At 36.8% G+C, this 15,344-nt stretch overlaps 1 protein-coding gene across 2 annotated transcripts in view; it reads left to right on the plus strand.

The window, feature by feature from the left end:
• Window positions 1-329: 329 nt before the first annotated feature.
• The window catches only part of LOC125238622 (ITG-like peptide), a 61,721-nt gene continuing 46,706 nt past the window's right edge, over window positions 330-15,344 (plus strand). Inside the window, exons 1-2 of one of the 2 annotated variants that reach the window (XM_048145984.1) lie at window positions 330-359; window positions 13,673-13,820. In XM_048145984.1, the coding sequence (XP_048001941.1) occupies window positions 352-359; window positions 13,673-13,820 (156 nt within the window). In that variant the 5' untranslated portion in view covers window positions 330-351. Of the gene's footprint in view, window positions 360-1,216; window positions 1,232-13,671; window positions 13,821-15,344 lie in introns of those variants that run through there. The other variant, XM_048145985.1, reaches the window with a different exon arrangement.

Raw genomic sequence — 15,344 nt, forward strand, 5'->3', positions numbered from 1 at the left:
GAGAGTATGTAATTGTATGTACGTTAATATATTATATGTCTATATGGTTTTGATTGATATTTCAAAATTGATCTCTTAATGCACCGCCTACAATCTTCTCTGCTTTGCCCAAAGGTTGACTGGTAGAGAATGCCTCATGGCATTAAGTTCGCCTTTTGTACATTAAGTTGTTCTTTTGTGCAATAAAGTTTAAATAAATAAATAAATTTTTTTTTTTTTTTTATAGTCGCCCTGCGACTAAAAGTCGCAGCCCCGATCGCGGCCTACACCGCCCACTGCTAAACCGCCCCTATGCGCGGCGCAGACCCCCCAATATAGATCCAGTCAGCCTTCAGACCCGCTCCAGGCAACATGTATCGGTAAGTACAGACAAACACGATCAAATATCACATTTCGTAACACTTTGGCGTCTTTTTCTCTCAATTTTGTCGCTTAACTTAAAAACTGGGTAAATCCATTCTGCTGGTTGGTTATCTTTCAGAGAATATTTTTGATATATTAAACCATAAAGCAGAATAGATTTACCCAACATTTAAACAAAATTTATTTGGGACTAAACAGTAACACACAAGGTTATAATAAATAATAAAATTGTTAATAGTCTAGTTTCCTATACTTAAAATAAAATATTTTATGCAGTGCTCGAAATAATGAGAAGAAATTTATGGACAGTAGTTATGTCTAAACATAATTTCTATTTAATAAGTCAAAGAGAAAGATATACAGTAAATGAATTGACCGTGACGTCACTTCTCAGTATTTTATTGTAATTCCATATTAGCAAATCGTTTTGACAGTTCTTAAAAAGAAGCTGATTTGACTAGTAGGAAACTAGCCTATACCTAGTAAGGTATGAGATCAACATTGTCCACCGATTACTAGATTTAACTTAAACGTATACAGCGCAAGGTAACAATGATTTTAAATTAAAGGTATGGAAAAAATGGATAGTAAAGTTTGTGAATACAGTAACACAATTTTATTAAGAAAGGTACATAAAAGGAGGGTTACAAATTAATTACATTAGATATCAAGCTTTTTAATTTAATTTAATTTTAGATTTTAAGTCTAATTTTAATTTTTTATTTTATTTTAAGTTTAATTTTAGAATAATTTTAGATTAAATAGTGTAGTTTTATTTTAAGATAATATTATGTTCTTTAAGCTTTTTAAAATGTGATATTTTGGGTAAATGTTTGTCATTTTCAATCCGCTCCAGGCAACATGTATCAGATCTGTGAGTACAGACAGACATACACAGTGAAATGACACATTTCGTAAGGGTCACTTAGACCTCTTTTGATAGTTTGCCACCTGTTTTTTCATTATCATTTTTCGTATTGGTCAATTCAGACATAATTATTTCAAAAAGTAGCTCACCTAACTTTTCGCCATAGTTTTGAATTTTTTGACTATTATTTAGGTGCTTTTGATTTTACATTATTACTTGACTTTATTTTTTATTAAATTATTTCAGGGTTGTTAAGTTGCGAAGGTAAAAATCGTGTCGTGAAAATTATACCTTTTAACATTCCGACATTTCCGGTAGTAAGTAACATATTATTCAAAATTTTTCCGACTACTAAAATAGAAATTGTATTTCATAATAGCTACTGTCAAGGATGATTTATAAAGGATTTACAACCTTTATACTAAGAACCGTACCTCAATTTTTTAGCGCCACCTATTAAATACTATCATAACTAAACTACACTGATGATGCCTACAATTTTTTTTTTCAAAATGTGTATTGACGTGATATCATGACATTAAAATAAAGAAGCAATTAATTTGTTCTTATAAAAAATAAAAACACGCAAATTTTTTGGGGAAAATATGATTTTGGCCACTTCCAGGCTACGAAACAGCGCAGTCTAGTTTTAAGCCTAAGGCCGTTTTCACATTATCCGATCCGATATCGGATGTAGGAAGGATGTAAAATGTAAGAATTATACGCTTCCAGGGGCCCGTTTCTCGAAAGGTACAAGCCTTGTATTACAAGTGTGTTTCCATGACAACCCATACGATTTGACAGTTCGCGCACTTGTAATACAAGGCTTGTACCTTTCGAGAAAGGCCCCTGGTCTTCATTTAGCCCCAAACTAAGCAACGCTTGTACTATGGGTGCTAAGCGACGATATACATACTTAAATAAATAAATACATACTTATATACATAGAAAACATCCATGACTCAGGAACAAATATCTGTGCCCATCACACAAATAAATGCCCTTACCGGGATTCGAACCCAGGACCGCGGCTTAGCAGGCAGGGTCACTACCGACTGAGCCAGACCGGTTGTCATCACGCCTGTTTCCCAGAGGGGTAGGCAGAGATGACGGATTTCCATTTACAACGATCCTGACAAATCACTTTCGCTTCACACACTTTCATAACGTTTCTCATACGAGTACACGCTCGTCAGTTTCGAGTACTTCTGACTTGGCCTTTTTGCAATATTTCCCCGATTTGAACAAGAAAAGTTCGCCTAGGTCTTCCACTTCCAACTGACCCTTCCACTCTTTTTTAGGGTTCCGTAGTCAACTAGGAACCCTTATAGTTTCACCATGTCTGTCTGTCCGTCCGTCCGTCCGTCCGTCAGTGGGGGCTGATATTGAATAAAAAATGAATAAGGGTTTACAAAGATCGTTTTTTGATAATATTAATATTTTCGGAAATAATCGCTCCTAAAGGAAAAAAAAGTGCGTCCCCCCCCCTCTAACTTTTGCACCATATGTTTAAAAAATATGAAAAAAATCACAAAAGTAGAACTTTATAAAGACTTTCTAGGAAAATTGTTTTGAACTTGATAGGTTTAGTAGTTTTTGAGAAAAATACGTAAAACTACGGAACCCTACACTGAGCGTGGCCCAACACGCTCTTGGCCGGTTTTTCATCTAATGCTTTATTTATTTAATTTAGTGAATGATTGTCCTATTTCAAAGTAGTTTGCCAGATCAAATAAAAAATCTTATTAAGTTTTTAAAAAGAATAACTTTTTGATTGACATTTCATAAAGTACCAACAAAATATTAAGTAAAATATTTGAAAAATCTAAAATGAAAATAGTATAAGTAAAAATACTTCGAATTCGGCCTTGAGATTAAAAGGTTTTATGCTTGTTATCTTTATAACCTACAAAAACGTTTAATTTAGTAGGTAAAAGAAAATTTTATTAATACAGAAATGAGATTGTTAATTTAATTTTCTCAGATCCCGATTTTAATGGTTCTGCCTTTCATGAATCGTTTAATAATTTATATATTTATTTTTTGAGACGTAGATTTAGTAATAAGATTTGTTAAGTAATAATTCTAGTCAATTTAAAAATCAGGTTAAGTAAAAATATATAATAAACTAGCTTTTGCCCGCGGTTTCGCTCGCGGTAGAAAGAGACATATTATTATTATTTATTTATTCATAGAACAATACAAGATTGTGTTGAATATTATCCTATGCAAAAATTAGCCTATGTCACTCTCCATCCCTTCAACTATCTCCAGTTAAAAAATCACGTCAATTCGACGCTCCGTTTTGCCGTGAAAGACGGACAAACACACACACTTTCCTTTTTATAATATTGGTATAGTATGGATTTAAAGGATTTAAACATTTTGTAACAATAGTACATTACATCAGAGGCCGGGAAAATGAGGATTTCCGGCCAAGTGGGTATATACGGCCGAGCGAGCGTGCGAGCGAGGCCGGATAGGGATACGAGGCCGGATAGGGATACGAGGCCGGGAATCCGTTTTCACGCCGAGGCATGTATAGTGCTTTTCTCAAACATACAATGAAATAAAATAAAAAATGCTCTGAAGGACAATATTTTATAAAAAAAAATACTTTGCAGGCCTAGGCCTAAAAAATAATATGAAATCCCTTTACAGTCCTCTCGAGTTGTTGCGCCCAAAAAGCGATACAGGACAAAAGTTTAATTCCATTTAAGTAAGTACAGGATGAAATCGCTCAAGAGAGATATTAAGGAAAGTTACTGAAACTATTTGAATAACGTACCGTATCATTTCAAACCACTTTCAAACTATTCAAGTGGCTTATAAACTTATGAAGTTTGAAAGTCACATACAGGTCGAACGCGATTAATTCACATTATTTTTCCTTTTTTCTTTTTCTTTTTTTTTAGGGAAAAGAGGTAAAATAATGTTAATTAATCGCATTCGACCTGTATGTGACTTTAAATATGTGTACAAATCGCGAGAACTTAAAGTGAATAATATGTACTCAGCTATACACCGTGTAACTTGAGAAACCCGAAATATTTTAATGGTCAAAATCTCTCGGAGGAGCGAGAGAATAGTAATTTGTGCTACGTTGAGCGGAAGTTAAATATTGCTAAAGACTCGAGTTTGTAATATTCTTACGAGTTACACACATTGTTTTTTAACACACTTGCAAAAACAAAGTTAAATACTACTACTACGGTACGAAAATTTCCATAACTCCCTAATGAAAACATTTTTTCTATAATTCCCGCTCCGCCTGCGTGCAATTGCACATTTACTGTGGGAGTGTGATGAAAATTTATGCTACACAGCTATCGTCACTAACGTAAGTGAGATTTCACATTATCCGATCCGATGTCGGATGTGAGCATTTCTTTTTTTTTGCCAATAAAAAAATTTTGATTGTTTTAGGGAATTTTAGGTGAATTGTATTCAGAATCACAAGTACCTTCAATCTCACTGGGAGACAAAAAGTGTCCCAGAATTTTCATACATTTTTGTTACTTTCCTCTTTTGTTACCCCATACAACATGTACGAAAAAGGGTAACAAAATAAGAAAAAATCGTATGGGACAAGTTTTTTTACTACTAGGATTGAAAAGCTAGTAATTCTGAGTAGAAATAGCATTTTTTTTTTCAAAAATATCACACTTCATAAAAGTGGCAAAAAAAAAAAGAAATGCTCATGTAGGACCGATATCCTATACATTAAAGCCGCCATGTTTAATTTTTGCTTTTGAAATCCTTCCTACATCCGATAACGGATCGGATAATGTGAAAAAGCACTGTACGGTAGTGCTTTTTCACATTGACAATTAGAAGCCCACTTTTTATACGGAACAATAAATCTAATAACATTACCACAAAATTAAAATTTTGAAAAAACCCCCGACCGCGACCTAGTGGACCGATTTTCATGAAACATGGCTAAAAACACTCCCGACTAACTCAGCTTTCAGACAAAAAAAACTAAATCAAAATCGGTTCATCCGTTCGAGAGCTACGATGCCACAGACAGACACACACAGACAGACAGACAGACAAACAGACAGACAGACATACAGACGTTTTTGCGTCGGGGGTCTATTTTTAATAGAAAGAAAAGGCAAAACCTAGATGTCTCATCAAGGAGATTAGATCTCAGTCCCTAGGGAGCGGTAGGCCACATTCACTGCGATCAATTCTGACAAGATTTCTACACTTGGTAGTAAAACTGAGCCACTTGGTATCACATCTTCTATCTAAGATTACTTCTTCTTTATAATTTTTTTCAACTCCCGTATTTTTATTCGTCATTTCAATCGTCAGTCAATCTGTGTAAAAATGTCCTATAATATTTATTTATTTAATTAATTAATTTACAGGGTCGATCACAGATATTTAAGACGCAACAAGAGGGGCACTAATTTTCCATACGAATACTCTCGACTATTTCCTCTTTTTTTGAAGCTAGAGCAATGATTTTTTCAACACATATTACTATTATTTTTAAAGACGCTTGAACCTAACAAAAATTTCGAAAAATATGGCACAAAAAAAGATGAGAGGTTCAAAATTGATAACAATTAGCCAAAAAAACTAAACGCTCCAACACAGATTATTTCATTGTTAATCATATTCTCAAATTTCGTTACGATTGATGAAGTTTTGGAGGAGGAAATGGTCGAGAGCGGCACCTCGATTTTGAAGATTTTTTCGAAATATCTTTTAACTGAGTTGTTCTTAATGAACATTTTTTTTTTCGATAAATCTAGATAATAACACGAGTATTCTTTCCATTTTACCATTTTCGCTCCTGTTGCATCTTAAATCTTAACATAATAGATGCCAAGACAAGTCTATTCCCCAAAAAAACATTTTTGTATACACGCAGTATGTTTTTGGCACCTTTACTTGCGTGTACACTGAGAGAAAATACAACCAGTTTTCATGTTCGTTCCACAAGTTTTTTGGTTAAAATAGCGCCTACGTGCTCTTTGGTTCAAGCAACAAGCTACTTGTCATTTGAATCGGCAATATATTTGAATCAACAAGTCGATTTTATAAAAACAACCTGACACACATTGTTTTAAACATACGTTTGGCTGATTCAAACGGATAAACCGCAACAAGTCGAACTTGTTAAATTCACAATGCAAATTTCTCTCAGTGTAAATACCACTTTAAAACACATTACATTGCTACCAACTTAACAACCCAGAAAAAAAACATGTGAACCATAGACATGTGTTTTCAAACTGTAAAACTTTGTGTTAAAATCCAAAAAATTTGTTTGTGTGTTGCACAAAAGTTATTCTAGAAAACTATTCAAAATGTAAGTACACGGTCGTAGAAAAAGTATTGTAACATGCACAGTAACATGCGACGGTGTTCAACTCAGTCAAAAATCCTCGTGGCGTCTTTATTAACATTTTTCGTCTTCGCCTCAAATTGTTACCCACGCCACTCGCCTTTTTTGACCTCCCTTAAACACCGGTTGGATAAAATTCTTTCTTGCACTACAAAAAGTCAGGTAAAAAAGCCATTAAAATGTTAAATGAAGTAATTATGCAAAACGGTAAATTATAAAAGTTTTATTGTACTTTTAAATTGTTCTTTTAAAAGGTTAGAAGCTCCCTCAACAGCTTTAGAGCTGTCCTGAGCGTATTCTTAATTGCACATTTTGTTTTTCATTAAGAACAAAATTGCTCATTAACTTAAGTGATAACAGGAGGCAACTGGCAGATTCGCGTGCAGAATAAATCTCGCGATACAGAGTGGAAATGCTGCTAGCGGCTACAGCACTTTTAGATTTTTTTTTGTGTATAATGTAATTCTACTAGTCGCAAATTTAACACGCTCTTAAAAACAATAAAATTATTGATTAGTAACTGATGGAAATTAATGGTCATCAAAAAAACACGGTGTATATTAAAACAACTACTTCAAAATATTAATGAAAATTAGAAGAAAAAATCCTAACAATATTTTTTTCTCTAGGTACCCATGGGATACGCGTATAAGGGCAACTTGCACTAACGAAAATAGAGGGTGAACCCGAGGGTCAACCCACCATTTTATATGGAATTTGACAGATGACAGCCCACTAACCCTGAGTTAAGTGGTTGGTGCAACTTGTGTAAATTAGTAACCCAATTTCCCGAGAGATGGCGCTGAACTTTAGGCTACTTCGCGCTGTTACGATTTTTCCTGAATTGACGGGGTTTGGAAGGATATAAAGTAAAGTAAAGTTAATTTATTAATTAAATAAAAACACAAAATTTTACTCGCAGGCAATGTCCGGTGGACTGCAAACTATTAGGCTAGGACTGTATCTTGCAGCCCATATGAGCTATTAAATTGTCGAATTGTTTTTTTAAGTAGGGACACTCGTGACGGACGGTGGGAAACTACGGAACCCTACACTGAGCGTGGCCCGACGCGCTCTTGGCCGGTTTTTTTTTGTTTTCCAACCCCAACGTGTGATATATTGTTGTGCCTTAAAAAAAATGAGCATTTACTTTTTTTTGCCAATAATTTTTTTAATTGTTTTAGGACAAAAAAGGTCAATTGTACTCAGAATCCAGTACTTTCAATTTCACTGGGAGAAAAAAGTGTCCCAGAATTTCCATACATTTTTAAAGTTACTTTCTATTTTGTTACTTGATACAGTACATGTACGAAAAATGGTAACAAAATAAGAAAAAAATAGTATGGGACAATTTTGTTACCTACTAATAGGATTGAAAAAGTTAGTAATTCTGAGTAGAAATAGCATTTTTTTTTTTCAAAAATATCACACTTCATAAAAGTGGCAAAAAAAAAAGAAATGCTCAAATATTGTTTCCATGTAGGTATATTCCTTTTATGACATTCCGTTTCGTTAAGCGAGGTAATTGGGTGAAATTCAGGACGTTTCAGTTTCACGCTCCCTGACTTGTTGAGTGAAAACAGGTAATTTAGGTACTTATTTTTATTACAAGCAAAGTCTTCGCTTTTGCTCACTAAATAACTGTAGGCGTCTTGAAGTGACATATAATAGATATGTGATGGTCTTTTGTTCTTACCTAAATAATATTATTGTAATATATTTAGTAACTGCTTCAAACTTTAATTTACAATATGTACCTATACTTTATTGTATGTACATAAAAAGAAACAAAAGCAACACACTTACAGAGTAAATTGGATACAACAAATTCGAATTCATTCTAAGTATATGGGTACTTTTCAGTAAATCTCAAAGAAAATGGAATAGAATATTCCAGCGCTGATCTTCCGATGAGACCATCAAGTGAGAAAGATTCACGGAGGGTAACAGACAGAAGAAATACAAAACACATACAAGAACGTGGTCAAACAGTTAAGAAAGTGAAAACGTTACAACAAAAATAACAACAGACTGAGATCGAAACATAAAATAAAAATGATAATAATAAACAGACACAACTCACAGGACTCTCTAGCTTGCCTTGGCTGGCCGTCCTGAGTGGAGTCGTTAGGGCTACATGCCCCCAGGGTGGAAGTGAAAATTTGCGTAAGACGCGAGTTGGTACAGTACAGTGGCTTAACGGCCACTGGGCAGAAAGCGGTGTACACCTCTCGACACCCTTGAGTTCTCACATCGGTGTTATGTTGCCCTTTAGCCATCTTGGATGTCACTTTTTGTGGGGGTCCATCTTGTGGGGACGAGTCACCGTCTGCCAGAAATAAAATTGGACACCGTTTTAATAGGCAGGCGTCCGGTTATTTATCCCATAGCCCAGTATTTAGTCCATCACTTTCATCCAATAGCCCAGTTCAGTTTAGGTTCCATTAACTCTCAAATAATCCTTACACCCTGGCGGGTGTTGCCTCTGCGTGTGTCCCATGATACGGGTAAGGGCAACGCCTCCCAAAGGTCCGGAACACCATTGTTCCGTGATGGGAAAGACAAACAGACACAACTCATATACCTAAGTAAGTAAGAAAATACGTATCTTCTTAATTTATCTACTTACCTCTGTACTTTGAAGTCTTTAAAAAGGCCGTCTTCATACATAGTCCACCTCTAGCCTCTTTAGCCCTTTATTAGTCATGGAAGATCACAAATAATTCTACTCTTTATTAGGGAGCGTTTCCCGCGGCTTCGCTCGCGTTAAATTCGAAAATTGTGAATGCTCCATACAAACTTTCACCCCCTATTTTAGGGAAGTGGAGCGTTAGAAAGAGACAAAAGGTAGCCTATGTCACTCTCCATCCCTTCAACTATCTCCACTTAAAAATACATCTCCATATTTTGCTTTAAATGTATGTGTACTTATACTTAGCAGAGCAAAAGGGAGTGTACAAGTTTCTAATGGGGTGGCAACGCGCATGACACTCTTTGAGTTGCAGGTGTCCATAGGTGACCGCTTTCCATCCCCGTACCGTATGCTTGTTTGCCACCGACGTAGTATATAATAAAAAAACAAATACAAACTTACTTATAAAACATGTTCGGAGCTAAAAAGTTTTTCAACCTCCCAAAAACCTTCCGAATTTGTTGTTCAAAAAGAACATAATAATTGGGCAATTAAACGGCTTAACGAAGGAACAAGTGGACCTTATCATCCTTTGTATAGGTTCTATTATCCTTTACAAAGGCTGGAGTGTTCTCTATAACGAATTTGTGGATTATTTGAGGTATTTTGAGACTTGGGGGATTTCCCTGATTAAGTTTGGAAGGTTTTTCGAATTAAAACTTTGCTGGTTTCCTATTGGTCGAACTTTTTAAGTATACTTAAAGATAATTAGTAATGTTAACTTTCATGGGCTACTAACCAGAATTGTGTATTAGGGGAGATTGAGGCTAGTTGAGACAGAGGATTATTAAGACAAAGTCGATTTTAACGAACTTAACTACTATTTTTAACCCCCGCCCCCGACGCAAAAACGAAGGGGTGTTATAAGTTTGACGTGTCTGTCTGTCTGTCCGTCTGTCTGTCTGTCTGTCTGTCTGTCTGTTTGCCTGTCTGTCTGTGTGTGTGTCTGTCTGTGGCATCGTAGCTCCCGAACGGATGAACCGATTTAGATTTAGTTTTTTTTTGTCTGAAAGCTGAGTTAGTCGGGAGTGTTCTTAGCCATGTTTCATGAAAATTGGTCTACTATGTCGCAGTCGGGGGTTTTTTCAAAATTTTAATTTTGTGGTTAGGTTAGGTTAGGTTAGGTTAGTTAGTATTTCGTTCAAGTCTCGCTAGCAAACGCGCGCTTTTGCGACCTTGCTGCAAAATTCCCAAAAATCGACGTTGTCTCAACTGCCTCTGTCACAACTCCCCTCCTCTCCAGAAACTCCTTACCAGACGGACTGTGTGCTTATTTGCCTTCGGCGTAAATGAATATAATATAATACGTACATTGATACGAGTACAAATACGGAAAAGTTCTAAACGAATGGCGATAAATTAAAACACGACGGAAGGGAGTGTTTTAAATTGACACTAGTAACAATAGTACATTACGATACAAGTGCGTAAAAAAGGAAGGTGTCGACTCGTGTCGATTTAAAACACTCCCTTCGGTCGTGTTTTAATTTATCGCCACTCGTTTCGAATTTCCTTTTCGCACGTGTATCGTACGACGTTTTTCAGTACAGATGAGCCTCCAAAGTTTCGACCTAGCATATAATGAACCACTTCTCGCACTAGTGCGTAAAAAAAACACCATCTCTACTGAAAATATTTTTTCACTAATGTACTATTTTAATACAGTTGCTCAAAAAGTGCCCGTTTTTTGGCTGTTTAGCGTGCGAGAAGTTGTATTTTACGAACTAGTGCGTAAAAAGTATATACGTTCCATTTTACGACTACTTACCGAGCTGTTTTCATATTAGTCTAGTTTACTAAGACAGAATAAAACTATAAACATACTATTAAGTGATTAATATTTAAAACGTTAATATTTCATATGTAATTGTTTACTTTTAGTCATACTAAACATAATTTATAAAATGGTTTATACATTGAAAAATCGGTCATAATGAGTCGTGTAAACAGAACATGATTGGAACGAAACGCGTCTTCTACTGTCAAAGTAGAGGCGTCTACCATGTTTTAACTTAATGCACGTTAAAAAAACCTCAATATGTTACGCGATTTGTCATAATTATTTTACGTTATTTGCAATACGTCGGGGCATAAATGGATCGATTAAATTAAAATGTAGTTGTACATTAAACAATCGTCCCAAATCGTAAATGTTTATGTTTTTATGGCACCCAATGAAATAAATTATGTTAGATGAATAGCAAACTCGAAAATATGCACGCAAGTTTAAAAGCTTCAAAAATACGCCTTTGAATTGTCAAAAAATCCGTCAATGTCCATGGGAAAATTGATAGTTCGGATTGTTTTATTTCGTTGTAAGTAGTAGTGTTTTTTCGCAACTGTATTAAAAAACGTCGTTCGTCACACGTGCGAGAATGTCATTCTTCACTCGTCCCGAGATTTGCCACTCGCGAAGTAATGACATACTTCTCGCACTTATAACGAAATGTACTTATTACACTGCTATATTTAACAAAGATGACGTCATCAACACTCGGTTAACAAGATGGCGGGCCTGTGTCGCAAATTACAGCCATAACACTTAATGAGGCATCTTGATATAGGTACAGGCCCATTCGAAGATGAATCTGAAACCTGACTATATTTTATTTATTTTAACAAACAACAACATAGCAAAAACTTACAAATAAACACTTATACTAAAAATCTTACTTAATAAAAACTTATACTCAAAGGCTCAAATCGTCGCCAGTGGGTATAGGGTGCCCAGAAGCACAGTACAATAAAGAGTACTATCGTACAGTATGTTCATCTTTTGTCTGTCATACGGGCGACATAGACCTAAGAAACGCTGGTCTGAAGACATTACCCATATAGCCGGAAAACAGTGGATGAAGACAGGAGAAGACAGAGAAAGCTGGAAAAAACTGGGGGAGGCCTTCACCCAAAGAGGGATCCATACTAACTAAAGAAATAATAATAATAATAGCAATACATCGAACAAACTAGATATGGAAATCAAGGCTATATAATATAATATAATAATCGTACAGTATGGCCACTCCCGCTCCCTGCTGAAAGTGCCGCCCACCCCCTCTCAGTTACCGCCTGTCAAAAACGCGAACAGTCGCTGTCATATCTCACTCATACCAGCATGGTACGCGTTCACCTAGACGAGCTTAGACTGTGTGATAGGAACGCGCCTCTTTCGTATATTTGATCGCCAGTGCCCGAGGTGTGCCAGAAGGCTGGCCGCATTGCCCCGCTGGATAGCTATACTTATCCGCTGAGCGAAATACTGGCCAGCCCTCTCTGGTCACCAGATGCGTCTATGAGGCGCAGCTCGCTCCTCATAGAGGCGACGCGCACTAGGCCCCCACGGCCCCAAGGTTTCAATCCCAAACGCCGCAAATATGTAGCTACTTCCGAGGTTGGCATACTTGCGACGTTTAAGGTCTTCAGCCGAGGACGGCATAGGGTTGCAAATAGAAAAAAAAACGTTTTTTTTTTTTCAGAATTATGAAAAAAAACATGAAAAAAAACCGAGCACCATGGTTTTTTTTCTAAATATGGTTTTATTTTTCAGATGAACTAATAATTCGACAATAGCGGTTTTTCGTGAGTTGTAACGTGTTTCAATAACAATAACGTGCATTTTAATTCGATTAACATTCAGTATACAAACGTTTATTGGGGAATCCCCGATGCGGCGTGTAGCGTGGAGAGGCGGTGGTGTTGCCAACAGTAAATAGTGATAACTATCAGCTACAGATTTCGTAAATGTTACTTTTATAAATATAAATAAATATTAAATGTTAATTTTATAAGTATAAATTAACATTCAGTCTAAAAAACCTAAAAGTATTAACTGCTTTGCAAATTTTGAGATTTCGTACATTAAAAAAAAAACATACTCCAGAAAAAACTGTTTTTTTTTTTTTCACGTTATTTTTTCATGTTTTTTTTTTCAAGCCAGAAAAAAAACCGTTTTTTGGCAAACCTATGCAGCCGCACCAGCGCCCACTTTAGTGCTTGGAATATGAATCTTGGTAGTGTGGGTATTGCGATTTTCACGGGTTCTGATCGGATTTGGATCAGAAGTAGTACGAAACCGTTCTAAATCAATTCATCTCTTCCTGTCTATTTTTGAAGTGATTCTTCTAATGCGACTTCTAACTGACAGCGCGTAAGACTCAGTGTTACGTTGCGTGAAATGCCGCTCACTCAGCGCGTAACATTCAGTCATTCGTACTTAACACATCAAAAAGGAGTGTACAAGTTTCTAATGGATTGGCAACGCGCACGTGACACTCCTTGAGTTGCAGGCGTCCACAGGTGATGGTGACCACTCCGCTTCCATCAGCCGGACCGTATGCTTGTTTGCCACCAACGTAGTATAAAAAAAAATTTCTCTTGTCTACAGTGCCACGGTGCCGTTGAGCGCGCTCTTGGTCGTGTGCGGGCTAGCCACGGTGCACTGCTGGGGCGGGCTGTTCAACCGCTTCAGCTCCGACATGTTGGCTAACCTCGGCTACGGACGCGGCCCGTACCGCCACTACGCTTACGGACAGGTACGTTGTTTTTTTTTTTTGGGGAAACCTTACACAGATCAACTTAGCCCCAAACTAAGCAAAGCTTGTACTATAGGTGCTAAGCGACGATATACATACTTAAATAGATAAATACATACTTATATACATAGAAAACATGTATGATTCAGTACAAATCTGTGCTCATCGCACAAATAAATGCCCTTACCGGGATTCGAACCCAGGACCGTGGCTTAGCAGGCGGGGTCACTACCGACTGAGCCAGACCTGTCGTCAAATTTCTATCAAAAAACAAACGTGGAACATGCAAGTTGTGGAATGAGCTACCTTCTGAGATGTTTCCCTTGCGCTATGACAATGGGTTCTTCACGAAGCAGGTATTTAGAGTTCTCAAAGGTCGGCAAAGCCTACTTGGGAAGACCGAATGGACGCCGTCCTGCTGGTCACCCAAAATATCGTTGGGCGGATAGAGTGGAGGTTGACCTCCGTGAGCTCGGCGTCGGCGAAAGCTGGCGCGATACCGCTCAAGACCGAGCGAAGTGGCGTGCTCTTGTGTTGGAGGCCAAAACTCATTTTGGGTTATCGCGCCAGCTAAGTAAGTAAGTAAAGGTCGGCAACGCAAAGTGGCTCCCCTGATGTTGCTTATGTCCATGGGCGGTGATGACTGTTTCCCATATCATTAAAAATTTGCTGCCTATTTCATTAAAAAATGGCCTATAGTATTGACCAGTCCGGTTACCGGGTCTGGCCTAGTAGCGACCCTGTCTGCTTAACCGAGGTCCTGGGTTCGAATCCTGGTAAGGGCATTTATCTGCGTGATGAGCACATATCTTTGTTCCTGAGTCATGGATTTTACTATTTGTATATTATTTAAATCGTTGTCTGCATACCCACAATACAAGAAAATACAAGCCTTTTTGAGCTTACCGTGGGACTCAGTGAATCTGTGTAAAAATTTCCTATAATATATATTTATTTATTATATTATAACTAATTATATTAAATCCGATATATATAAGTAACTAATTTTGATTTCCCGGCAACCTCAAGGTCCCAGCATTAAGTATACTCAAATATTCCTTATGAGGGATGATAAAGCTTACAGGTCAGTTCCCTAGGGAGGTAAATATACTGTAAATCCCACGTGACAAAACAAGCTTGATTGCCTCATATTTTAGTTACAAGGAGTTAAACTATGAAGTAAGAACGGAATTATAAATAAATATTATAAGACAGTCTTACCAAGTCTTACCCAGATTGACAGGCACGGAAAGCTCAAGAAGGCTTGTGTTGTGGGCACTCAGACAACGATATACAGTGTTTTACACACTATACGGGCGAATCTCTTTAAGGTGATTAGTATAAGACATAAGAAATATGAACTATGCGTACAGAATAATCCGGTCCGCGCAATGTAACGCAAACACATTCGCGATAAACGCTCGTTGAAAGTTGTAGTTGAGAAAAAGTTTCAAAAATTAAGTATGTATCCTTCGTATTTTTCCGGAAACTTTCGTATTTGTCATGTTACGTGTTACCTAGTTC

This window comes from Leguminivora glycinivorella, chromosome 24, assembly GCF_023078275.1.
Source record: "Leguminivora glycinivorella isolate SPB_JAAS2020 chromosome 24, LegGlyc_1.1, whole genome shotgun sequence".
Lineage (NCBI taxonomy): Eukaryota > Metazoa > Arthropoda > Insecta > Lepidoptera > Tortricidae > Leguminivora > Leguminivora glycinivorella.